This window comes from Pipra filicauda, unplaced genomic scaffold, assembly GCF_003945595.2.
Source record: "Pipra filicauda isolate LSUMZ 115617 unplaced genomic scaffold, ASM394559v2 scaffold108_size2327098_pilon, whole genome shotgun sequence".
Lineage (NCBI taxonomy): Eukaryota > Metazoa > Chordata > Aves > Passeriformes > Pipridae > Pipra > Pipra filicauda.
The window spans coordinates 1,984,726-2,012,182 of record NW_024103529.1 but is presented as its reverse complement, the minus strand read 5'-3'; the positions used below and the strand labels follow the sequence as shown (position 1 = coordinate 2,012,182).

General features: G+C 44.5%; 1 protein-coding gene across 1 annotated transcript; it reads right to left on the bottom strand.

Annotated features, from left to right (window-relative positions):
- Positions 1-1,312: 1,312 nt before the first annotated feature.
- On the bottom strand, positions 1,313-27,102 carry LOC113983469 (RNA polymerase II elongation factor ELL2-like). Its single transcript, XM_039380857.1, has 20 exons — positions 27,064-27,102; positions 26,568-26,723; positions 24,614-24,766; positions 20,722-20,816; positions 19,219-19,316; positions 17,899-18,003; positions 17,210-17,463; positions 16,615-16,739; positions 16,383-16,473; positions 14,758-15,085; positions 12,504-12,570; positions 11,557-11,720; positions 10,704-10,957; positions 8,491-8,615; positions 8,259-8,349; positions 6,724-6,961; positions 6,557-6,623; positions 3,546-3,717; positions 2,712-2,756; positions 1,313-2,573 (listed from the first exon to the last, which is right to left on the bottom strand). Exons 1-20 carry the CDS (start codon positions 27,100-27,102, stop codon positions 2,427-2,429), a joined length of 2,814 nt encoding a protein of 937 aa, XP_039236791.1. The 3' UTR covers positions 1,313-2,426.
- Between the last annotated feature and the right edge of the window lie 355 nt (positions 27,103-27,457).

The window sequence follows — 27,457 nt, the reverse complement described above, 5'->3', positions numbered from 1 at the left end:
ACACATTGCTGAGAAGCAAAAACTGTTAATGGCCTTGTAGGTTCATTATCTCTGAAGAAACAAGACAAACCAATTGCCCCTGGGAGTTTACAGCGTAATTGACTCACAGAATCACTGAATCATAGAATATGCCAAGTTGGAAGGGAGTCCAATCCCTAGCCCTGCACAGGATCATCCCCAAGAGTCACACCACATGCCTGGAGTATCATCTTCGACTCTTTCAGCCTTGATGCTGTGACCACTGCCCTGGCAAAGTCTGTTCCAGCACCCAATCACCCTCTGGGGGAAGAACCTTTTCTAATATCCAACCTAAACCTCCCCTGACACAACTGCAGGCCATTCCCTTGGGTTCCGTCACTGGTCATCACAGAGAAAAGATCAGTGCCTGCTCCTCCTCTTCCCCTTCCCAGGAAGTTGTAACTGCAGTGAAGTCTCCCCTCAGTCTCCTCCAGCTGAACAGACCAAGTACCCTCAGCCACTCCTCATATGGCTTCCCCTCAAGGTCCTTCAGCACCTTCATTGCCCTCCTTTGGACACTCTCTAATGGCTTAATATCGTTCTCTGATTGTGGTGCCCAAAACTGCCACAATATTCAAAAGTGAGGCTGCCCCAGATCAGAGCAGAGCAGGACAATCCCCTCCCTCGCCTGGCTGGCGATGCTTTGCCTGATGCCCTCCAGGACACAGTTGGCCCTCCTGGCTGCCAGGGCAGTACTGACTCATAATCAACTTAGCGTGAACCAGGACCCCTAGGTCGCTTTCCTGGCACAGCTTTCCAGCATCTGATTCCCCAGTCTGTACACACAAGTAGGGTTGTCCCATCCCAGGTGCAGAAACTGGCACTTCCCCTTCTTCAACTTCATATGATTGTCAGTGATAGCAGTGGAAGCTCTGCTGGTGGAGAGCAAGTAACATAGTATTTGCAGTCTTTAGAAGTCCACTCTTTCTTACAAAATGCTGCAGAAAGTGGTGTCAGCATGAAGACAAACATATCAGCCAGACCTGGTCTGCTCCAGAAGCCTCAGGTTGCAAAAGGGAGAACACAAACGCCAAAGGCAGCAGCACTTCACCCAAGTACAGTGGGTCGATTGGGTTGGAAGATTGAGTTCTGATTAAAGTTTTACTTTTAAAAGGTTTGCAGCATGTTGCAGGCTCTGACAATCAGCAGCAGGTCAGAACGTCAGGGCAAGAGGAGGCATCACTGCAGCAGAATTCACCCCTCGCTCCCCACAGCAGCCTTTGTTCTGATGCTTCCTTGCAGAGGGGTAGGAGCACCCCCTGCCTCCAGTCAAAAAGAGACCAAAGTCTCAACATTTAAGAGTTAACGTTTTATTGGACTTCAGTTGATGGAGAACAGAAGGGCAACAATGGCTCAGGTGTTCAATCACAAAACACCCCAGGAAGTGTCACATACAGGGGCTCAACACAGTTTGCAGGGAGACAATTGAGGAAGTTGTTTTTAAACTACTCTCCAAGGAAGAAAGGTGGATCCACAGCCCTGTTTTAATGTTCCCAATTACTGTCCTCCCTCAGTCAATTTCATATCCTTCCCCAAAAGAAGCTTAGGACACACCTCTCCCCCATGAGTTAAAGAAATAAATGGTAGTAAACTCAGGGAAAGAATTAGACTTCAGAGTCACCCTAGATCTGTGCAGGAATCAACATTTGTGGCTCTAGAAAGACTGGTTGTGACAGACTATTTTTAACAAAGCTAACAAATGGGTAAAGTTTCTACTGTGACACTTTAACCCAACTTGTGTATAAGACCTGTTGAAGTGCTTTGCCTCAACACGTGTCTGTGTTTTACAAATCACTTCCAAAGGATCTGGATATTACTTGGCTCACTGACAAGGGGAACCCAAGACTTTAAAGCAGACTTGTGAGCTGCTTCAACTGACAGTGCAGAGCAGCCCAAATGACGTCTCTTTAACCCTTCATAACACGGTGATTTTTGGGGAGTTTGCCCAAATTTCTACCACATAAGGCCAAGAGTTTGCATTAACCGGAAAGGTCAGAAAACAGGCTTGTACTTATTCTAAAGTATTACAATTTGCTACAATATTTTACTAAATTATGGAAAACTTTTTAGCAGAGGTACTGGATCTCGACCATCTAAGGAAAAAATGCTTTCAATGACAGCCTGAGTCTTGAAAAAAAGGATGGACCAGAAAAAAGCAGCTTCAAATATGATATAAGCAACACCACCACCACAAGGAGTTAACAATACTGAAACTTCTTTAATGAAAATGTGAAATACTATCTTACATACTATTAAAGGAACTGGATATTGTTTTTTAAATAAACAACCTACTGCTCAATACTAACTTATATAATCCTATAGAAGCTAATCTTCAGTTTTAAACAAACAAGCTAATGTTCAATATTAAGATAAAGAATCCTAGGGGAACTAAATAAATATGCCACAGCTCATAGATGTGTCCTGGCCAAAGCAGACGACTGGTTACAGGACTCCTCTTGCTGTTTGTCAAATTCTTGGATTAGTCTCTTAATGTGAGACAGCTTGTTGTGTAGGTACTGACATTTCTTCTTCAATTCAGAGTAGGTGGGGCTAAACTATAAAGGAAAGATAAAAAGAAAATTAGGGCATGCAAACATTTCTGGAGAGTTTAGAATTTCATCTCTTCGGCTTTACAATAGCCTTGAGCCAGACTCAGTGGTTTCTACGTCCCACAGATCTGGTGTTACACATACCTGTTGTATCTTCTGATGCTCTGTCAGGACTTGACAACAAAGCATCTACAAGAGAAAAAAACCATGAAGACAATATGAAGAACATTTCACTACTACCAGAAAATATAAACGTGAAACACTAAGAATACACTTGGTTTGACTTGAAGAGATTTTCTTCTCTGTGAGCCACCACTCCTGTAGGAGCTTTGCAAAAATAAATCCAACCCCCTCTATCACCTAGGATCTGCAATTAAACCTGTCAGTAGGCAATAAAAGGACCATGTGCTCAAAGACTCCCTTTGGGACATCACTCACACTGCTGTGCATTCACAGAGAGTTCAAACAGGGTGTTTTTGGCAGGGTTTTGCAAATATGAGACCCAGCCCAAGCAGGGTCTGAGCATATCTTCCAATTCCACAAGGTTTCCCTTTGTCTCACTGAGCAGCACCAGGGAAACTAAAATACTCCTTCTGCTCACAAATACATTTGCAATCTGGCCGAAACCAAAATAAATGCCACCCAAAAAGCCTCAGCCTGCACACGGAACTAAAGAATTCTGATACTGAAGACATGGAACGTGTGTTCAAATCAGAGAAGCCGAGGCTGGATGGACAGAACATCAGGTTTTGAACAGCCCTCTCTGCTAAAATTGCAGCTGGGATCAACCACCTGGAAGATGAGTAAATTTTTGCTGTAGGTTTAGTTATGTGTTAAAAGTCATGGGAAAGAGAGGGTCAGGAAACCTTTGGGGATTATGGCCACTGGTTTCCAGGCATTTCCAGTCTTCTCTCCCATCTGTGCATCAGCACCCCCTCAGCTCACCAGGATATTCTTCACAGTTTTATCCTTCTTTACCTGATATTCTGTGGACCCCTGAGTCACAAACTTCTGTTGTTCATTAAACTTCCCGAATTTCTTGGCAATGTTGTCTATCTGAGCCAACAAATTCTGGTATTCGCCATACTCTGCACTGAAGTCATCCTTGTAGCTCTGGCGTTGTTCATAGGACACTATAGCTGTGTATTTTCTAATGGAAGATGGAAAACATTTTGCTATTAATATGTTCTAAGGGAACATTCTAATTCATTTCCATTCTATAAAGCACACGTACAATTTTACACCAAGCACATGGTGAATGTCAAGCCCAGACACCCAATCTCAAGTGAGTTCACTCCATGGTTTCCTGCTTCTACAGGCAAGCACATGTGCTTCAAGAGAATGTAGTCAGGTAACTCTAGAAATGGGCCACAGAAAACAACTTCTCCCAGTGATGCATCCCAGGCCAGATGCACCCAATCAGCATGCTGGATGATATTTGAAAAGAAAACTACAGATGTTCTTCAACATTTTGGGAGGTACCTGTGAAGCAATAACCTGGACTTCTGGCTTATGCACAGTGACATCCCCTAGCAAGAGCCCAGCATAGCACCCACAGTGCAAGAGTGTAGAGAGGGAAGAAAGGAGAGGCGAAATGGGGAGAAACATGAACCTGTTTTGGTTTTCTGGCTTTTGCATACACTTTGCTTAAAAGTGTATGCACTCATACTTTCACTCATACTATCTATATTAAGATTGAAATTATCTTTATGCTAAAGCTGTGATCATACTCATGAATTACGTAGCACTAAGAATCAAGAAGAGAAGCTGGAATAAACTACCAAAGTGCTTTGAGCTGGATCATGTTGCAGGTGCTCTCAGTTTTCAAACTTTCTCTATGGGTGTTATGGGGTAAAAAGTGTTTTCCCCTGGAGTTAGAAAAGTGGTAACCCCCGAGGGGGTGGTGTTCTTGGTGTAGGGCCCAATCAGAAGCTACATTTCGCTCCTTTGAAATCAATATGTTATAACAGACCGGAAAAGAGGGGAGACGATGTAGCTGGAGAGAAGTAGCCATGTTGTGAAGCCACGAGAAGCTGAGGGGCCAGTGAGCCCTGCTGGGAGCTAGGCCCCCCCAGCCCCCAGCTGGGGGCTGCGGAAGCCCAGAACAGTATTAAAACTGGATCAGGTGCCATAGTCAAAGGCTGGGGGAGTTTCGCCACTGCGAGTGGGCAGCAGAAGACACTGAAAGCGGTGGCGGAGCAGCACTGAACAGAGAACTGTGGCCGAGAGCCAAAAGAGATAACAAGCAGCAGAGATGGCACATAGCCAGCTGAGAGATGCAGAGATGTTCCTGAAGGAGGGAGAGCTGGCAACAAAGCAGAGAAAACTCAGCAGAGAAAACTCAGCAGAGACTGTTTTTGGGGTAAGACAGAATTACTTTCCCAAAAACCCTTGGAGATCCCTCTTAAAAGGAGGGGGTGGACTTCCATTTGAGGGGAGTCCTGAAATGCAGCAGCACTGGAGAGAGGAGCTGAGAAGCTCAGAGACATCCTGGAAGTTGGACCGGGATGGTCGGACAGAATGCGGGGGAAGTGGCCTTGCCCCACCCCTGCTGCCACGCTGGCAGTTTGAGACAGAGCAAAGAAGCTCAGGTAGGATGCTTGGGGCAAAGACTGAACTGAGAGCTGTCCTGAACGTTCTGACTTGAGGGAACTCGACCCCTTGAGGAAGGGACTTTCATGGGATGTCTTGCATTCTGTGATATGACCGTGGTGAAGCGAGTTTTGTCCCTGCTGGCAGTCCACGGGCGAGACCTTCGGTTGGAACCGAAGGGCTGAGAGGGGTGAGAGGAGAACCCTTTGTGTGTAATGGGGAGAGAGAGAGAGATTCCAGCTACAACAACTCCAGCTACGACTGCTGCTTTGAAGAGGAGAGACACTGCTGCCCTGAAAGCGGAAAGGATCTTTCCTTCTTCCCTTCTGAACTTTCATGGGAGGGAAAGGAGGGATTTGACCTAATGTAAATATTGCTTTACCATAGGAGAGTTAAAATTGTGTATATAATGTATTATAGTATTTATTTGTGTAATAATTGTAATATAATTCCCTTCCCCCCCTACTGAGTCTTGTGTTGTGTCTGAAAAACCCTCTCACACTGAACCAAATTGTGGGAGGGGGGCTTGGACTTGGAAATTGGATTTTTGGGGGTCTCAAACTATGATAATGGGTCAGGCAGATGGCTGATACAGCACAACCTAATTTTTCCCATGTCACTGTGACCAGGAGATTATCTGTGAGATTGTTCCAGACATGGCTCCTTTCACAGGCAAATTTTCATTTAAGTTTTTAATCCCAATCAGAACTAAGCCAACTTCATGAAATCTTGCATGAAGGTTTTTTTTCTTTAGGTTTTGATCTCGGCTTCCTACTTCAATATTCAGTTACAAAAAGTAACCATCTATCGTGCTCCTCATTATCACTGCTCCCAGCTGACTGGGAAACAGACAGCAAAGAGCCCAATCTGCTCATTTTCACCTAGCAGAGGCTGGGAATTGAAAGTGCATTGAAGTCCTCAGCCTAACATGGGAAGCACGAAACTGCTTCCCTGTAGGGCCAGGCTTTCCCTCAGTCTTTCCATGGAGCATCCCTGACTGTATCATATGGGATCCAGGCGCTGCCATGCCACCAACTTGAAGGCAGATGGAAGATGCACCAAAGCTGCAGAGCTGCAGGAGGTCTGAGCACCCTTGCCAATGTCCCTGCTCTCACAGAACCAACTGGCAGTGTTTGACCAGACAGACACACTTCCCCCTCCCCTACCGCACTGCAGATCCAACACGGGGACACAACACCACTGCTGCAGCTGACACTGCGCAACTGCACTGCCAGCAAGTGTCAGGCTCATCCTGCCCTTCTCCATCACAGTATTCGTTTTGGCTCTGAGCACTGAGGGCCCATCAAAACCTTCTCAAACTCATCTTTCCAAAAGAGGAAGGAACTTAAGACTGCTCCCCACTGAGTACCAAGGGAGATAACTGTTATTTTACTCACATGAAGTAGTCTGGTTGTTCCCTTGATGACACAGGGTCTGCGGAGACAGTGAAAGTTTCTTCAATCCCTACAGAAAAGCAGAATTTTGACACCTGAGATAAACAGATTTTTCCTATAGACAAGCAAACCAACTGGATGGGCTTAAAACTGTCCTTGACCTGACTCACCATGCACTGGAGTTTCAAAAGGATTCTGAGGCATATCCTTTTGTTGCACCTCAGAGGTGCAGAGGAAAATGGAGCTGACAGTTTCAGATGTGTTAGAAGTCGGAAGGTCTGTGGGAGGCAGTGTTGAGGAAGCAGGACTGAGGCCACCGGCTGCTGGCTGGACTCGACTGGCCAGGCGACCAATCCTCTGCTTTTTGCTCACCACAGGGAAGGTGAAATTGGAATCCAGAGGCCGTTTCTGTAATAATAACAAAATAACTAATATATGATCAGAATTAGGCTTTGCTCCCATTCTGAGAAAGAAGCATTTCTGAACAGGCAAGTGTTGAAAACACATCATTCTCAGCTACACAGAGCTGTCAAACAAGGAAATATTGCTGCTAAATATGCGGTTTATATCATTCCTAGTTTCTCATCTTGGGATATAAAAAGTCCTTCCTCAACAGCTGAAAGGCTTTGGGAGAAAGATACTCCTTGCAGCAGCTCTATCAAAGGCTTCCTCAAAACAAGGAGATTGGGTCAGTTTTGTTTAGGTCCCAATTTCCACTTGGACACACGGGGGTAAGACTCTACTTTTGCTGTCACACAGCCACACGATTTACTAAAGCGGCCCTGGGAAGCAGGCGGTGGGTGCTGATCACAGCATGTCAAGTGCAGAGCTGGGAAGAATAGGGAAAAGCTCCAGTCTGGCTACAGCTGTCCTTCCAGCTGTACTCCAGCTGAAGTGCTGGTTCATATCCTCTTCCCTACCAAGCATCCCTGCTCACATCCATGTACATTGGAAGCTGGGGCCAGGAGTGCCAGACATGGCTCTGCGCCAGCTGCTGAAAGAAGTCCACATTCTGTGTGGAGAGAGACAGGTCAAAAGAGGTTGCTGGGACCTGCACCATTTCCTGCTATGACTAGAAGGGAGTGAGGGAAAAATAAAGCTGTGTCCTCCCTCCTCTATTCCAAGGCAATTCTCTCCATGGTGGAAGGCTTTCTGTACTTCCCAGCTTATTTCTGTACACTGCGTGCACTGACGTGCAGTTTGAGGCTCAGAAAGCTTCCAGCTTTTCACACATGGGCTCCACTGAACCAAAACTGGGCCTTAAATGCTGCCTAGAGGGGGAAAAACAATATTCCTCCAAGTGGATCACTACTGTAACTTGTCCTTATTCTAGTCTTTGCTAAGATTTCTATTTAGACAGTACCACAAGGATGTTTGGGTGTGTTTTATGGCCTAGAGCTGCCAGATCACAAAGAACCTTGAACAGACACAACCAGGTACCAAAGACACAAACACATCTTGTCTTTAGCAGAGCTTCCTGTGCATCACAGTAAACAAATCACATCTGCAAGTTTTTTGCAGTCTTTGACGCTGCAACAACCATCTTTAAAAGATTACAGGAATCCCATTAGAAAGAAATGCTTCAGGTGTGTTTATACGCTAAAAACAAGATTAGTGCTTCACATCACAGCTGTTACACCAATAGAAAGTGTGGTAAAAATATCTTAACGCTCTGTACAGAATGTTTAAGAAATGCACCAAATACCTCAGAAGTTCTTGATGGAGCATCTGTATCAGAAGGTCCCCGAGGTGTCAAATGGCTGGTGCTGGTGGCATTTTGAGAGGAAGCTGATTTTCTGTAAGGATGGCCCAACATTTCAGGTTACTAGCCAAAAATATCTATTGTCATACTTCTTTCCCTAGAGGGAAGACAGACCTTCATTTCCCAGGAAGTTTTCTGAAATGGCTCTCATCCTTCCCCTACAGACTGAACTTACCTAGAAAGTCTTATCTCCAAAACCTGTCTGTCTACTTCAGTGTAGCCAGGCCAGTCTTTCTGAATGTCTTTAAATAAATGTTCCTTCAGACTGAAGGAATTATCCTTTGCATTCAGGTTGGCTACCTACAGGAAGATAATTAAGAAACTAAATGTTCATTACATCTAAATGCAAACTGCAGATCAAAAACTGCTACTGTAAAACTAAATCAAAGCTGAAAATAAAGTCATGCACCAGTTTTCCAGGGGTTTTTTTGGATATGAAGATCAAACTAGCTCTCTCATGAGAAGCACCAGTTTTAAATGTGTGGTCCACTTGGGATGCAAAAAGTCTGGTGTAAGAAAATCTCAAATTGCTGTAAGTCTGTATGAAATGTACTCTCTGAAAACCTCTCTCTGCACCAGGTATCTGTGTTTGGATTTTTGGTCTTTAATACAGCTTTGAGAATGAAGGCAAACTGTGCCAAGACTTTCAGTCTTTGCCATTTGAAATACAATGAGAGGGCAGGTTTTTCCTTTCTATTTACTTTTTTTTTTCTCTAAGAACTGAAGAACACTATCTGCATGTATAAGTCCAGATTTGTCCAACTTGAGGAGGACACCTGCTGCCTTCTTGTTTTACACAGCTACAGGGCTATGGCAGAGCACAGGCTGTGCCTGGAATGAGGCATGTTTTCATCATCCCATGAGCAATCACAGGATGTTGTCAGTTGCGTCCCCAAACAAAACAGCTTTTCTTTCTCAAGTGCCTGCCCGGAGGAAACTACAGCTTCTTACTGAACAACTGTATGGGATAACCTACCTAGAGCTAAACCAAAACAGATTTAAAAAAATTAAAAGTAATAAAGATATCCAGAAATAGTAATTGACTTCTGAAAAACACAACTAAAGTTGTATTCAAAGAGAATACTCAGGCTCAGGCTTCTGGTTTCAGATTTATAGAAAAAAAGGTCTGCTACCTGCTTTTGAAGGTAAGAAAAATGTGAGCAAGACTTTTCAGGGTGTAGTGCTGCTGACATGACCCTTTTGGAATACAAACCAGGACCCTGAGGAAGATCATCCCTTATAAAGGAAACCAAGTCCAAGATAATCTCCTTAATCATTGCCAAACATAATGGGACAGGAGAAAATTTTTTCACTTTTTATCCTGTAGGGAGCTGAGCTTTTGGAATTTTATACTCAACTTGAAGTATAAATGGACTGCTTCAATTTGGATGGAAGAACATGGCTCTCACTAAATTGTGTCTGTCTTCGGGGTGAAAAAACCTGCCCTTCCCCAGGGCAAACAACGCAACAAACCTAACAGGTCCCAGGAGGAGATGCTGAAAATTCAGTGTAGGATCAACCCAAACTGTATAAATGTCGAAGTTTACTCCCCTGCTATGTTCCAAAACACTTTTTTTTCCTTGATAAAGAAGAACTACTTGACATATTAATGCTTGCATGATTCAGCCACAGCCTATGACTAAAGGGAATATTTAGAAAGGAACAAAATAGCAACTGCATTTTTATGAATCCATAGGCATCTTATGAATGGCTCTGATAAAGAAATGCAAGCACAACTGAACTCAAAAGGAGCACTGGAAAAGTTACTCAATAAAAAAAGGTTTCAAGGCAGATGAAGACACAATCCACATGACAGCAAAGAAACCTGTGCTTAAAATCTGACCTCCACCTTTTCCAGTTAGGATTTGCCTGGAACACCCTTCCCTGGAAGTCAACCCCAACAGATCCCAGGAGAAGTCAAGTACCACTGACAGGCCACCAGCTCCATTCAGATGAAATACTGGCCTATGCAACTACCAAACTTCTCTGCTCAGAAACTTGTCACAAGAAATATTAAGTACCACAACAAACAACTTCACACAATCGAGAGAACCCCTGGGCAGTTCCTCTCCATTAAGCAGTAGAACAGTCCAAGGAAAAGAGACACAAAAGAAAAGACTTGCGGCAACAACATTAGAAAGAGATAATTAATGCCTGCCATTCTAGCAAAAAAAAACCTCTGCCCCAAAAATTTTCAATCTTTCTTTCCTTTCCTCTCGTGGACTTGCTGTTTGGCCCATATGGATAAAATTTATCGAAAACCTTAAACAAAGAGCTCATAAGTTGCTCATCAGTTTCTAATTTAAACACTGGAATGACACAGGTAGGAATTAGGAATAAAAAAATAGCAAGAGGGAAAAATTGCTAGCACAAACTTCAGGATCTCACCTGCTGAAGGATCTTTCCAAGGGTACCCCTGTCCTTTTGCATTATTCCATCTCTCTGCAAGTGATTAAGTAACTCTGGCTTCTTGTAATTCCTCAGAGCCAGCAAGTGAATCACCCTTTCCCTGAATGGTCTGCGATACACAGCATTGCAACGACTGCAGTGGACATTTTCAGGGTTCATGGGTGTTGTTCCTTTTCTCTCAGGCACAGCATCTGGAGTGCTTTGTGGGACTCTTCTGACCTCTGCTTTTCTTCCTAAAATACGTGGGGAAAAAAAAATGTGTCACATGGGAGATTGGGAGAAGGCAAGGAAGTTGGTCTAAAAGTATTTACCAAGACTGATAAACCTGTATTTGTTCAGCATTTATAGATCTGTAAGAAGCCAGGTAGTGAAGATGCACCAAGTTGGGCATTAACAAACAAATAGTCATTAAAAACACTGATACATGAGTGATACTGGAGCGAAGGTTCTTTATATAGATTCTTTCTATTGATGGTGCTTTTATTATTTTTCCAGTTTGTAAGCTCAAGCACTGAGCTATGTCAAGAACAACAGAGACAGTGGGATCAAGTGCACCCTTGGCAAGTCTGCCTACACCAGAGGGCTGGGATGCCATCCAGGGCGACCTGGACAAGCTTGAGAAGTGGCTCCTGGGAACCTCATCAGGTTCAACAAGGCCAACTGCAAAGCGCTGCACCTGGGTCGGGGCAACCCCTGGTATCAATCCAGGCTGGAGGATGAAGGGACTGAAAGAAGCCCTGCCAAGAAGGACTCGGAGGTGATGCTGGATGAGAGGCTGGACATGAGTTTAAAAACCTACAGACATCCAGTAAAAAATGAAATCCAGCCATACCTAAAAGTCGTCCATGAGGTTTAATGACCTTTGTATTTTGACCGCATGTCTCCTTTTCTGCCTGGGTCAGGCGCTCTCTGGTCATCTCATCGTTATTGCTTGTTCCGCCTACTGTAACTTTATCCTGGACAGAATCTGGGTCATTGAGTTGCAAGGCTCCACAGCTATAAAAAGAGTGAAAAAGGTTGAGCCCTTCAGAAACTACTTCAGGTCTAGAAGTACAGTTGTATCAGGAACTTAAAAACCTGTCCTAAGAGGTGAAGAAAAATCTTTTTCAGTTCTGACAGTGAGCTGGGCTGTAACTAGATTTCCAAATGTTTCTACACATCTACAGTGCCAGTTTTACATGTCTGCAAATTGAGGCTTTTCTATTTTCTCTAGATCTTTGGTCTGCAATTCTATGGTGAAATTGGATATTTTGCTGTAGCTTCAAGTTAGTTTGAAATATCTTCCGTGGTTAACTCCTGTTAGCTCATAAAGGCTCTTTGGAAGGGTGGACTTTACAGCTTGCAGTCTCCCCTCCCCACCTCTCCAGCTTAGATACACTAAGCGGTCCAAACACAGGAAAGAGTTTCAAATTTACACATTCAGTATTTTAGCATTCAGCTTTCCTCCTGCATTGCCTCACGTCTAAATACAAAACACTGCAGGTTTATATACCCTTTTTGTCTGCTTGAAGAAGACTGAAATTAAATGTTTAAAGTCTTCTTCTGAAGTACATGAGAAATTCTTTTTAACACTTCTTTCTCCTGCAGTAACTGTGGGACAACCTCACAGTTTAAAACTTGAAGGTATTTCAATGAGGCAGCTGGGTGAGTGAAAGAAACTAGTCCTTATTCCAGCACTGCATGTTGGTCACATCTGACTTTTTTTAGCTATACAAGAGTTTCCATAGGTGAGTTTTTACCTGCTCTGATGAGTGGCAAGAGAGTTGTTATTTTACTCACATGGAGTCACCTGGTTGTTCCCTTGATGACGCAGTGTCTGTGGAGGCAGTGCAAGTTTCTTTAACTCCTACAGAAAAGCAGAATTTTGACACTTGCGATGAAGATTTTTAATACAATCAAACAGTACCAACTGGATGGGCTTGAAAAAGTCCTTCAGAACTTTGTTCTCACTGTAAATTACTTGGAAGAAGCTGCGTAAGTTAGTAACAGAGCTCCACAATTGGCAGTACCAGGTATAGAAAGAGGCATGGCCACTTTATTCTACAGGTTCTGCACTAGCGCAGTGTTAACTCCAGCTCAGTTTTTCTTATTTGAAGGCATGAGGTGGCATCTGCACAGCCATTCATGTTGTGCAGCAACAGATGTAGCTGCACAAAAGACAACAGAGAGAGACAGAGAGAGATCAATATCGAGGTTCTAGCAAGGAGAAAGCTGAAGTCCTTCTCATGCCATGTTTTTATTCTTTCTTTCCCTGACAATTACAGATACCCAAAGTTTGGCTGAATTTCAGCACTCTTTTAAGCAGGAAAGTCAGTCACACTGGATGGGGGCTACTGGCACTAAGGCTCCAATAACCTGCAGCAAACACTGAGTGCTCCTTTACGTGGCAAGGCTGGGTTGGAAAATGGTCTGCACTTGTAAATTGCTCTTTTGCTCTTTTAAATGGCAGGAGGAAGCACCGCACACTTAACCTCCAACTTCTATTTTCAACGGACTATTTCAGACTAAGATAAATAAGAAAAAGAGCTGCTGTAAGGAAAGGTGAGTTGGAACAAGAAGGAACACTCTGGGATCTTCATAATCTCTCTCTGCCTCTCATTTGGGGTTTTGTGGCAAGCTTAAAAACACATTTACATTTGTTATCAGCTTACATTGCCACTATACACACAGTTGTCCTGCTAAAGCTCAGCCGTTCTTGCCAGTCTTTAAGCTGTCTGAGCTTTAAGTCTTGAGGAGAGAAAAGAGCTATCATGTGATGCTCCACTTGATTCTTTTGAATTTAGTATTCAATTTATGACATGGTATAGAAGGATTATAAAAGGAAATGTAAAAAAACTGGACAGAAATACAAACAGGAATATTAATAGTCCCGGTACGTACAATATAACTTGTGTGAACAGCTTTGCTGCGAGTGATTCATTTCCAAAAACTCAAGTGCACTTGCTGACATAGCTCAGTCCACGCAGAAGCTTCAGGGCAAGCACCAACTTGAAACACAGTACAGATTTTTCCTTCTCCAGCTGTTCAGAATTTTGTTACTGGTTCCTGAAGAAGGATGCTCACACGTTTTTAGACTCAAGCACAAATGCTTCCAAAGCAATCCCAAGGTTTGTGGGCACCGTGCGTATGCCCAGAGTAAATGTGGAAAGACCATCCCAAAGCACCCGTTTCTACAAGAACACCACCACTTCCAAGAGGCAGCTGCACACTCTAAAGGCTAAACTCGACTTCTAATTTGCGAGTCCAATCTCTAAAACAAGACAACACACAGATTTAACAAAGGAACTGAACTCTGTCCTGCTGGGTGTGTCCCCATGTTAAGAAATCAAGTGTTCATTGTGCACTTCTGTTCAGCTTTTCAATGTCATTTTGAGCCTGAACCATTTCTACAGCTTTAGAAGAAATAAATTCTGCAGCTAAGATGGAGAGAAGCTCTTGGTACAGTTCAAATCTGAACTCCAGTAAACCACAGGCCAGGTTACGTAGCTTTTGGACTTTCTGTAAAACGGCAGTTTGATAACCATGAAGAAATCACTGATGTCTGATCCATGTGTTTCAGTAAATTGGTCTCCAAGGAGTGTGTGACAAGTTTGTATCCAGTATGTAGACTTTAAAACTTGAGAGGGAAAATGTGGAGTTTCAGTCAACTGTCAGTTTACTGGAAATCAAGTGGGAAAAAAAATCCATTCCTTATTCCCAGCTCTTCCTTTTAGCCAGTTTCTGCCTAACAGCAATCCATTTAATATTACTTCGTTCTTGCACTACAGAGGAAGAATTCTTACAAATGAACATCATTTTAGATAAGGTTCCAGGAGAACAGTTTCTGAGTTTTGGTAATGTTGTCATTTAAGATAACAGTTACAGTGTAGTACAATTGCATAAAAAAGTCTGAATTTTTCATTACCATGAAGCAGGGATAATAGTAGAGCACTAATACGTAGCAGAGCCTTCATATATCCAGTCCCTGGTTTCAGTGCTCCCTTTTCACCAGGGTTTACCCTCACAGGAGTTAAGAAAATCAGGGCATTAATACCTTCAGCGAAATCCAAAGGCTGAGATGTTTTCAGCCTCTTTCTGTCTTCTTTCTTCTCCCTAGGCTTGAGAGACTCCCCCTGCATCAGGGCAGGTGCTGGGATTCCAAAAGGAGTCTGAGGCATATCCTTTTGTTGCACCTCAGAGGTGCAGAGGAAAATGGAGCTGACAGTTTCAGATGTGTTAGAAATTGGAAGGTCTGTGGGAGGCAGTGTTGAGGAAGCAGGACTGAGGCCACCGGCTGCTGGCTGGACTCGACTGGCCAGGCGACCAATCCTCTGCTTTTTGCTCACCACAGGGAAGGTGAAATTGGAATCCAGAGGCCGTTTCTGTAATAATAACAAAATAACTAATATATGATCAGAATTAGGCTTTGCTCCCATTCTGAGAAAGAAGCATTTCTGAACAGGCAAGTGTTGAAAACACATCATTCTCAGCTACACAGAGCTGTCAAACAAGGAAATATTGCTGCTAAATATGCGGTTTATATCATTCCTAGTTTCTCATCTTGGGATATAAAAAGTCCTTCCTCAACAGCTGAAAGGCTTTGGGAGAAAGATACTCCTTGCAGCAGCTCTATCAAAGGCTTCCTCAAAACAAGGAGATTGGGTCAGTTTTGTTTAGGTCCCAATTTCCACTTGGACACACGGGGGTAAGACTCTACTTTTGCTGTCACACAGCCACACGATTTACTAAAGCGGCCCTGGGAAGCAGGCGGTGGGTGCTGATCACAGCATGTCAAGTGCAGAGCTGGGAAGAATAGGGAAAAGCTCCAGTCTGGCTACAGCTGTCCTTCCAGCTGTACTCCAGCTGAAGTGCTGGTTCATATCCTCTTCCCTACCAAGCATCCCTGCTCACATCCATGTACATTGGAAGCTGGGGCCAGGAGTGCCAGACATGGCTCTGCGCCAGCTGCTGAAAGAAGTCCACATTCTGTGTGGAGAGAGACAGGTCAAAAGAGGTTGCTGGGACCTGCACCATTTCCTGCTATGACTAGAAGGGAGTGAGGGAAAAATAAAGCTGTGTCCTCCCTCCTCTATTCCAAGGCAATTCTCTCCATGGTGGAAGGCTTTCTGTACTTCCCAGCTTATTTCTGTACACTGCGTGCACTGACGTGCAGTTTGAGGCTCAGAAAGCTTCCAACTTTTCACACATGGGCTCCACTGAACCAAAACTGGGCCTTAAATGCTGCCTAGAGGGGGAAAAACAATATTCCTCCAAGTGGATCACTACTGTAACTTGTCCTTATTCTAGTCTTTGCTAAGATTTCTATTTAGACAGTACCACAAGGATGTTTGGGTGTGTTTTATGGCCTAGAGCTGCCAGATCACAAAGAACCTTGAACAGACACAACCAGGTACCAAAGACACAAACACATCTTGTCTTTAGCAGAGCTTCCTGTGCATCACAGTAAACAAATCACATCTGCAAGTTTTTTGCAGTCTTTGACGCTGCAACAACCATCTTTAAAAGATTACAGGAATCCCATTAGAAAGAAATGCTTCAGGTGTGTTTATACTCTAAAAACAAGATTAGTGCTTCACATCACAGCTGTTACACCAATAGAAAGTGTGGTAAAAATATCTTAACGCTCTGTACAGAATGTTTAAGAAATGCACCAAATACCTCAGAAGTTCTTGATGGAGCATCTGTATCAGAAGGTCCCCGAGGTGTCAAATGGCTGGTGCTGGTGGCATTTTGAGAGGAAGCTGATTTTCTGTAAGGATGGCCCAACATTTCAGGTTACTAGCCAAAAATATCTATTGTCATACTTCTTTCCCTAGAGGGAAGATAGACCTTCATTTCCCAGGAAGTTTTCTGAAATGGCTCTCATCCTTCCCCTACAGACTGAACTTACCTAGAAAGTCTTATCTCCAAAACCTGTCTGTCTACTTCAGTGTAGCCAGGCCAGTCTTTCTGAATGTCTTTAAATAAATGTTCCTTCAGACTGAAGGAATTATCCTTTGCATTCAGGTTGGCTACCTACAGGAAGATAATTAAGAAACTAAATGTTCATTACATCTAAATGCAAACTGCAGATCAAAAACTGCTACTGCAAAGCTAAATTAAAGCTGAAAAAAAAGTACCACAACAAATTATTTCCCACAGTCAAGAGAACCCCTGGGCAGTTCCTCTCCATTAAGCAGTAGAACAGTCCAAGGAAAAGAGACACAAAAGAAAAGACTTGCGGCAACAACATTAGAAAGAGATAATTAATGCCTGCCATTCTAGCAAAAAAAACCTCTGCCCCAAAAGTTTTCAATCTTTCTTTCCTTTCCTCTCGTGGACTTGCAGTTTGGCCCATATGGATAAAATTTATCGAAAACCTTAAACAAAGAGCTCATAAGTTGCTCATCAGTTTCTAATTTAAACACTGGAGTGACACAGGTAGGAATTAGGAATAAAAGAATAGCAGGAGGGAAAAATTGCTGGCACAAACTTCAGGATCTCACCTGCTGAAGGATCATTTCAAGGGAATCCCTGTCCTTTTGCATTATTCCATCTCTCTGCAAGTGATTAAGTAACTCTGGCTTCTTGTAATTCTTCAGAGCCAACAAGTGAATTACCCTGTCCTTGAATGGTTGGTCAGAAACTCCACTGGAAATTCTCTGGAAGATGTTTGCAGGGTTCATGGGTGTTGTTCTTTTCCTCTCAGGCACGGGATCTGGAGTGCTTTGTGGGACTCTTCTGATCTCTGTTTTTCTTTCTAAAATAAGGCCAAAAGGGAGGGAAAAAATGTGTCATATGGGAGGTTGGGAGAAGGCAAGGAAGTTGGTTTAAAAGTATTTACCAGGACTGATAAACCTGTGTTTGTTCAGTATTTCCAGGTCTGTAAGGATTCAGATAGTAAAGATGCATCGAGTTGGGTGTTAACAAACAAACAGTCATTAAAAAATGCTCATAAATGAGTGATACTTGAGGCTGGACAGGGGCCGGCAATGTGCATTGGCAGCCCAGAAAGACAACTCTGTCCAGGGCTGCACCAGCAGAGCTGGGGCCAGTAGGCTGAGAGAGAGGATATGACACAGCAGGCACTTGTCTGAAACCACTAACTTGTGTTTGGTACCTGAAAGATGCTAAATGAGTAATGGTGACAAAACAGGGAGCCTTCTCTCTTTGTATCAGGCACACAGAGACTGACCTGTTCCTATGAAGTGCTTCAATTTTGTAATGGAGGGCAAACCTTTAATACCTTTCCACGCTGGCTGCTCCCTGGACTCTGCCTTTCTGGTGTTCAACTGCAAACCTAATCACTCAAACACACACAGTTAAATTTTGTAGAACACTGTAAACTTGCCAGTTGTCTATTGAAGGCACTGCTAATGTTTTGAGAAGTTAAATTCAATGGTAATTGAATAATGCAGAAACTTCCCACAGCAGTCAAACAAAGCACTTCCTAATGTCATGTCCCTGAAGAAAAAATAACCTGAAACCATATCGAAGCATTTACATGGAAATTAGGAAAGAGTTCTTCAACCCAAGTGTAGTCAAGCACTTGGCAGGCTCCCCAGAACAGTGATCATGGCACCAAGTCTGCCAGAGTTCAGGAAGCACTTGGACAGTGTTCTCAGGCACATGGTGGGATTCTTGGAGCCAGGAGCTGGACTTGATGATCTTTGTGGATCCCTTCCAATTCAGTATATTCTATGATACTGTGACAAACCCCAGTTCCTAACTGGTACTGCATGGAGCATGTTGCCCTATGTCCTACCAGCAACTAGACCTGTCCTACCTGAGTTTCCTCAATGCCAGCCCAAAACAAAAGTACCCCCCCAATACCACAATTGCCTTACTGCTGCAAGTCTTCAGACCTCAATTACTGAATGTTAAATATTCACTTGAGATCTATTTACACCACCACCAAGAATCACACATATCATTCAATGTCAAACAGAACTTCCCCAATGAGAAGTTCTGAAACACATGAAAGTGGTTCCTCTCACACTGCATTACGGAGCAGTTCAAAAAACAGGGGTAGCAGTACCAGCAGCACCTCCTACAATCAACCCCAGACAAGCTCCCTTGGAGTCAAGGCCACACATGCTTAATTTTCTCTTTCCAAAAAGCCATGACAATGCTAGTTTAAAATGCTCTGCCGTGTACAGACAGAGCAAGAGCTGCACTTTCATTGTCAGGGATGTCCCTGCTGGCAGGCGACTGCAGCCAGAGCCAAGTGAGAGCCTATTTTACTCTGTGAAGGTGGATGTACCTGGCTCAGCTCACTGCTGCAGGCAGGACCACTGCTGCTGGTACCACTGAGAGCCTGTAAGGTGCATGTCCACCTTGTGTCTGCCTGGAGACACAAGGCTTCTTGGGGAAACAGTGCTCAGAACAGTTCAATAATGAATGATATTCACCTGAGATGTCTGAACGCATCACTTGTTCCAAGAAAACACCACAGAAATTAATTACTAGGTTTAAAACTTACAGACATCCAATAAAAAATGAAAAGCAACCATACCTGAAAATGGCCCATCAGGTCCATCAGTAACCTCTGCACCTTGATTTCGTGATGCCTTTTCTGCCTGAGTCGGGAGTTTGAATTGCAACGCTCCGTAACTATAAAAACATTGAAAAATGTTGAGCCCTTCAGGCACTACTTCAGCATGAGAAGTATGGTTGTATCAGGAATGTTAAAACTGGTCTTCACAGGGGAAGAAAAACATTTCCCCGTTCTGACAGCAAGCTAGGACGTAAACAGATTTCCAACTGCCTCTACATGTTCAGACTTTGCCAGTTTTACCTGTCAGTGTGGTTACAATTTCCTCACACAACTGCAGGGCTGTGTTGCTTGTTCTCCTGAGAACCGCTGCAGTGACAGCCACAGGCAGCACTCGGGCAGCTGCCCCAGCACTCTCCTGGCAGGCAGATCCTGCCCTGGAGCCTTCCTGGGTGCTGCCCTCACTCCCACTGCCCTTTACCAAGCCTCCTGTGTGGCACCTGCCACGGCAACGGCCCTGACCGAGGACAGGACACCAGCTTCAGCTCACCTGAAATGCTTCAACCACTCTAAAATGCCCAATTAAGGCTCCAAGAAAAAGCATCAACAACCTGAGTCTCAATTTATCACGTCCTTTCTGAAAGTCACAAAGCTGCACAAGGCCACTGCCCAGTATTTCAACATGATACAGTTCCAGTTTTGTCCATAGCCAAGGACTATGGATTGATCCCTCGCTCCAAAACCGCCATATTTACAACAGAAAAAAAAAAAAAAGCCATTTTTTAAGTGGCTCTGTGCGTAACACTACTGCAAGTTCTGCCTTAACTTTGCAGGTACTTTGCACAAACTGAGTGCTGCCTACACAGGGCCCGTGAAAGCTGGTCAGAACTAGATTTTGAGGAAAATTAGCAAAACCTCATTAAAACTACCTAGGCTTCCAAGCCAGAATTATTTAGAGCTAAATTAGCTAAATCAATTTAATCTGACATAAAAAATACAGTTTCATTCAAGCCATCCTTCCCAAAGAAGAAGGTGCCCTCAAAGGTGCCCAGGATAGGCAGGCCAGGAGTGGAGGTAGGACCTCTCCCTCCTAACTTAAACTCCTGCTGCTTGCTTTTTCCCAGCCTTGGAAGCCTGGGCCCTTTCAGATACCGTTTTTGTGGCTGTTAAGATAAGACAACTCTCCATCAAGGCCAGCATGCTGCCAACCATAATCATATTGACATACAGTTGTAGAATGGATCTGGTCAAGCTTGGACCATCCTGAGCTCCAAAACCTTTGAAAAATACCACTAAGAGGGGGGAAAGTACTCAGAAGGTAATTTTTTTTTTAGGAACAAAACCAAAAAGAATTCTACAGAAAAGCAAGTGTTTGTAACTAGCAAGAAGCCACGTATTGCTGGGAATTCATTTCCTACTGCAGTCATCACCAGGAACATGCTCCTGTAAAGGTTTTCACCATATGCTCAAAGCCACAGAATCCACTGAAATGTGCCATGAAAGAAAACATGAAGCAAAACTTACGTTGAGCCTGTTTGCTGGACACAGTCAAAGCTTCCCTGAGGATTATCTTTGCCAGCATTTGACAAAGGGAAGTTAAATGCATGCACTTCATTTGGCTAAAAGATAAAAATAGTTTCTGTGAAAACTTCAGTCTACACTCCATTGCTGGTGATTAACTAGGCCCATAATTTTAAATGGATAACTGTATTTTGAAGATTTTGCTACTATTTCAGTCACTAAAAAGAGCTGCTCTGTCACAATTCTCCCTCTGAAAGCAGCTGACCACAAAACCACTGAGATAGCAGCAGTCACTCAGCTTCTAATTCAGCAAGGCATTTAATTAGCAAGTCATCCCTTCCCGCTTCCCAGAATTAATAGGCATATACTTCTCTTGAAATGCAAGTGCTTGAGTACAATCGAACTGGCTGGAGCTCAGCTTACAAATGAGAGGAGAGCAGTTGGGAAATAAATCACAAAGTTGGGGCAGCATCCAACTCTGGGATTTATTTGATCCCAAGAAAACACATACTGGAGTCAGCTTCAACAAGGACTACAACTAGAAAAGATGAATGCCAATTTCAACAGGCGCAAAAACCCTTTTTGTTTTCCTCAGCTCTACATGCAATTATTTGCATAAATGTGAAATGGTTAGTCAGACCTAAAAGCCTTGGTTTGTTTGGCTGCACCAATCAGTTAGTACAGAAGGTGCTGCTTTCTGCTGGAGCTTAAAAATCATTAAAATGTCTTGAAAAAAGCCTTGTAAAAAGGGAATGGGAGTCTGAAAAGAGATGTAGAATATCCTTCACAAGAGGCTGTGCCAGGGATCTCATTTCAAGCAAAAACCTACCACGGGGAAGTAGCTGTACAGAAAATATCTGCCAGGTCCAACATCCCACCAAACAAACCCGCAGTACGACACTTCTGCAATACAGGGTAGCACCAATGCAACTACAGCAACAAGAAACAGCAGGTTGAACTGCAGGACAATGATGTGAGACTTGCACATGGGACTATGCTGCTCTTGATCTGCTTTCCAGATGTTTCCACCACGTTATTTTCCCAGTCCCACTGCTGGTCTACTATATCCTACTGTATCTCCTGTATCCTTACAAGCAGCCATTACAGAAGTATTTTCCAGTTTGGGAAATTGAGTAATTGATTGTTTAGCCTACAAAATGGGCATTATTTTAACAGAAGCATGCAGGAAGTCTTACCACTGATGTCAAATGCATCTCTCCAGGCTGACAGAGATGCAGAAAGACTGTTTTCTAGATCAGCACTGAAAAGATAGAGGAGGGACTGAGCAGATTATTCCTCACTGGTGGCAGCTGCAGGAAACTTGATTCTTTTGCCTCTGTTATAAGCTTCCCCAAAGAAACAAATTTCATCTACGGCTGCATACAACTCCAAGGCAAATTTCATCAACCCCAAGAATCTTCCCTCACCGGCAGATTTTTCAACTGAGTTATGTAGGGACTCCCTGCTTTCAAGTGCCTGAATGTCTTAAAAGTTAGTGAAGCGAACCTACGGAGTGGCTGCCAGGAAGAAGCCTGGCTCCACCAGTATGTTCCTGCTGCTTTCTCTGGGCCAGCCAACCAGGGCATTTGACTGTTACAGTCCTGCACAGATGCAAAGCCCCAGTCATGCAAGGAACTACAGAAGAAATTAAAAATAACAACTAAAATAATAATAAAAAAAGTTTTCTTCTAGATCATCCTCTTGAACATCACTGCAGGAAGCACACAGCAAGGCATTCGCCAAAGGGTCCTCCTTCCCTGGAGCATCACTGGCTATAACACGGACCAAAACTGCTTTGGTGCAGCTCCATTTAGTGCCAAAGGGCAGAGACAAGTGTCAGTAAGGATAGCAGTGCACAGGGCAGCAAGGACACCAAACCTATTCATCTATACACAGAGAAACTTAGGAAGATGCCAGCCTGGATGTGATAAAGGAAATCCCAGAAAGGAAGGCCTGAGTTGGTACAGGATCCTCTTCAACTTCAAAAAAAAGGAAAAAAAGGTCTTAGCACAGGCTACAGAAGTAAGTGGAAGGAGAGATGTTGTGTAAAAATTAAGTCTTAAAGTTTTCATGTTTTGAAATTTGAGATTTTAGGATAAAATTATGAAGATTTCTTGCTTCAAGCTCTTTTGAAATGATAGAAGGCAGAGAGCCCTTCTAAGTCTTCTCAAATGAGAATAAGCTCCTGCTGTTAACCAACAACAAAAAAGTCAAGACTTCAAACAGACTCAGACAAACTCTGGCCAGCTCTGACCAAGCACCTGTGCAACCTGGGGCAAGGCAGGCAGGTGAGAGGATCAACAGGAGCGGGCTCTGTGGCTCAGGAACACTCTCTTCCTGCCTCCTGCCTTTCATCCCTGGGCAGGGGCAGTTTTCCCAGTAAACCCCACAGCTCAGACGCTCACATATGCACCAGCACTGCGGTCTGACATCTGTGCTGTGCTTTGAGCTGGCCCCAGTGTCACCACCGGCCAGGCTGCAGCACTTCCGGATGAGTGTGGAATGCTCTTTACCCTCTGCTGCCTACTTTAAAATGTCATTTTAAATTCTACGTCCTCAAATTGTCCTGCAATTTCTTCCAATATATTGAAAGCACCATGCTGTGGGGTAGGAGAGCCATTCAAAGACATGAATATGGACATACAACAGGAATTTAGCCTCCCTCTGTGTGTCCTGAATTACTTCAAGAATTACTTTTAAATTGTTTGATTGCAGGTTTGTTTTTTTCTAACATACAGTGTCTTCAGACAATCCAGATAGTACTCAGTAGGCAGGAAACATTTACAAAACCTTAGCACACAGCTTCACAGCTGGGTTGCTGTACAAACCCTAGAGACACAGAACTCATCTTACACCAAGAGCACTTCCCAAACACCAGAGTATTTTTCCAGCTATTCACTATAAGGAGGCACTGCTACTATTCTACAAGCGGTAACAGAAAGTAATGCAACCTGGTAGTTTTGGGTGTCAGATCTGAAAATTCCAAGTCCTGATTTTAAACCTTCATTGCAAATCTTCAGTGGCACAGTCAGCATTGAACTGGGTCAGCAATGGAGCTGAGTATTAAGGTATCACCACCTACAGACCATCAGTCCTGTCCTCCCCTTCTGGCACTGGACAGATGTTTGAGCTGGCAGACCACAACCATTTAAAATGGAGATAAAAGAAAGAAATGGTATCTTCTCCCTCCCTTATTCCTCCCCCAATGCTAATATTCTTGTCAACTACTAATAAAACAAATGATAGTCTGACATACCCAAGATGAGGAGGCAAAGCTCCTCGACGCTTGGCTCCCATCCCCAGGGAGTGCTTTGACCTCAGAACTGTGTCCCACCACCACTGCTCCATGTCCCACCTCCATCCCTTCATGTCCCACCTGCAAATGCCCCTGCTGCAGGAAGGCATCCCTTCTCAAAAGAACGACTCTTTGTCCTGAGTCAATGCCTTTACATTAACTGGAAGAATGCTGGCACCACGACACATGGCCACAATGACAAAGGTCAAACACCCAAGTCACATTTAAACCTGCTGGAGCCAAGCCTTCTGCAGTCCAGCAGCAATCGCTGCCACTGCCAACCCATGGGGCCTCCTCTCCCGCCAAGACAGCACAGCTCGTGTGACCATGGAACAAGGACAAATCCATGCATTTTGGCTGGGAGCTGAGCCAGAGCACGAGTTTACTGAGTGTCACAGCACAGGGAATCTCTGACTTCCACTGGGGCCTCCGTGCTGTCCCCCGTGGGCCACTTCCACCGGCATGGCTGTGTTCAGAGGGGCCCTCGGAGCACGAGGAGGCCCCAGCCCTGCCCAGCGGGTCCCGTGGGCACTGGATACCAAAACCACAGCCTAACCCCTGCCCTGTGCCAACCCACAGAGCCCAGTGCCCACCCCTCACCTGGCACTCCTGGGAGCTCTTGTTCAGCTCAATGTGCATCCTGGTGGTGTTTGAGGCCCTGTTCCACCAGTACATGGTGGATTGCGCTCTGTCCCACAGCTCTGCCAACTCGGGCTCCCACTGCACTTCTGCTGCTCTTGCTCCCAGCTGCTCCTATTGCAAAATGCGGAAAACATACAATTTTTCTTACGGGACGATGCTCATTGATGTTTGATCTCTGTATACTTTCAAACCCAATCAACAAGAGGAGATATTTAATCCATGAAAGAGAAAGCAGCCAACAAGCTCTAAGTGATGTCCAGGTGTTGGAAAGACAAATTACTCATCTGTAGAATTGCCTTATTATAGGTTCAACATATTCCAATGATCTCAGACCTAGAGGGAGGCTAACAAGGCTTGGGAAGAAATATGTACCAGTGATAGTAGACACCAGGAATGCAGAATTTATGAGCCACAGGACATTTGGCAGAACACCCAAGACAGGGAAGAAACTAGTAAAGACAACCCAGCAACTGTGCTGAATGAGCTCTGACTGGGTACAAGGTAATTCCTGCAAGAGCAGATCACAACCACTGACTCATGACCACTGGCCCAAGAAATCCACGGGCTCCAAGGACAAGAAAGACTGAGCATGCAGACTAATTAGCATGAGAAGCAAGAGAATCATTAACCAACAGAGGATACTCCTGGAAAAGCTGGTAGCCCATGGCTTGGACAAGTGTATCCTCTCCTGGATTAGGAGCTGGCTGGAGGGCCGGGCCCAGAGAGTGCTGGTGAATGGAGCTGCATCCAGCTGGCGGCCGGTCACTAGTGGTGTCCCCCAGGGGTCTGTGTTGGGTCCAGTCCTGCTTAACATCTTTATCGATGATTTAGATGAGGGGATTGAGTCCATCATCAGCAAATTTGCTGATGACACCAAATTGGGAGGGAGTGTCGACCTGCTGGAAGGCAGGAGGGTTCTGCAGTGGGATCTGGATAGACTTGAGAGATGGGCTGATTCCAATGGGATGAAGTTCAATAAAGCCAAGTGCCGGGTCCTGCACTTTGGCCACAACAACCCCATGCAGCGCTACAGGCTGGGCACAGAGTGGCTGGAGAACAGCCAGGCAGAAAGGGACCTGGGGGTGCTGATCGACAGGAAGCTCAACATGAGCCAACAGTGTGCCCAGGTGGCCAAGAAGGCCAATGGCATCTTGTCCTGCATCAAAATTGCGTGGCCAGCAGGAGCAGGGAAGTGATCCTTCCCCTGTACTCTGCGTTGGTGAGGCCACACCTTGAGTATTGTGTTCAGTTCTGGGCCCCTCAGTTCAGGAAGGATATTGAGGTGCTGGAGCGGGTCCAGAGAAGAGCAACAAGGCTGGTGAAGGGACGGGAGCATAAGTCCTATGGGGAGAGGCTGAGGGAGCTGGGGTTGTTTAGCCTGGAGAAGAGGAGGCTCAGAGGTGACCTCATCACCGTCTATAACTACCTGAAGGGAAGTTCTAGCCAGGTGGGGGTTGGTCTCTTCTCTCAGGCACTCAGCAATAGGACAAGGGGGCACGGGCTTAAGCTCCGCCAGGGGAAATTTAAGTTGGATATCAGGAGAAAATTCTTTACAGAGAGAGTGATCAGGCATTGGAATGGGCTACCCAGAGAGGTGGTGGATTCACCATCCCTGGAGATTTTTATACGCAGATTGGACGTGGCACTGAGTGCCATGATCTAGTAAATGGACTGGATTTGGACCAAGGGTTGGACTCAATGATCTCGGAGGTCTTTTCCAACCCAATCGATTCTATGATTCTATGATTCTATAGAATACAATTAGTATGACTACAAAAAAGCGACTTGTTCCCAATGAACGTTAATGCGTTTGTTTGCTAAAATGTACCAACAGGGAAAGGATTGGCAGTCACTGTGCTGGCTTTGTGGATCTGCACCCCTTTCTGTGCAGAACTGCCAATAAATCAATTACCTCCACACTGTGTGTGATCAGCCTTTTGCACACTGGGTGCAAGAACCTGTTTTGGGACAATGCTCTTGCTCTGACAATGACGGTTTGTCTCCAATGCCGCTCTTGCTGCGTTCCTGCTCCAGGCGTGAAACGCTCTGAGCAGTCCCGCCTCATGTCCTTGGAAATGGGCAGTTCCACATTCCAAGGCAGAGCAAATGGTTGTGAGGTCACTGAGGCACTTTGGGATGACCCGTGCTGGGTCTATGATCTTTGTTGCCTGTGTATTTTGGTTCTGAAAAAAATCTCCAGAGCAGTTAATTAGGGGTGAGATAAGAAAGGGTTTATTTACCAAGGCAATAGGTGATATAGACGCGCGCGCCCCGGCTGTGCCTGAGAGGTTACATTTTATAACATTATCCATCCAATCCCAGATGTGTCCACCCTTTGGCCTTTCCTCTGGACCGCCCCGGGTCCACCCCCTGAGAATTGGGTCTGGGGTCTTTTTGGGACCACTTACTTCATCATCTTCAGCTTCATCAGAGTACAAAGGGTACATTGTTACCTAGTTTTTGACCATACTCTGTGGTTTAGGCCCTGATACACTGTTCTCCAAACAGTCTAGGCCTTTGCCTTGACAAAAGACTAAACACTGCTACTGAATTCAGGGGTAGGTTGATATAGAAGGCATAGAATGGGGTAAGAGGGTTAGGGAATGTGTAAACAAGGGAAAGGAACAAGGCACAAAGGGGTTTCTGCTTTTAAAACCTACCTATAAAATTTATAAGTCTTACAAATATTAGAAAATAAAAAAACCATTAGGGGCTTAAGGCATCATCTTCCAGAGCTCACTTTCCATGCCATGAAATCTTGTCTTTATTTTCAAGACCGTATCCATTTCTGCCCATGTCTGG

What these genes read in the sequence shown, in the direction of transcription:
- LOC113983469 (XM_039380857.1), bottom strand. Translation starts at nt 27,102, where the DNA reads ATGTACCCTTTGTACTCTGATGAAGCTGAAGATGATGAA. An exon ending in TTGGAGATAAGACTTTCTAG is followed by an intron (nt 8,350 to 8,490) that starts GTAAGTTCAGTC and finishes CCATCCTTACAG; the next exon opens with AAAATCAGCTTCCTCTCAAA. An exon ending in AGCATCAGAAGATACAACAG is followed by an intron (nt 2,574 to 2,711) that starts GTATGTGTAACA and finishes TTTCCTTTATAG; the next exon opens with TTTAGCCCCACCTACTCTGA.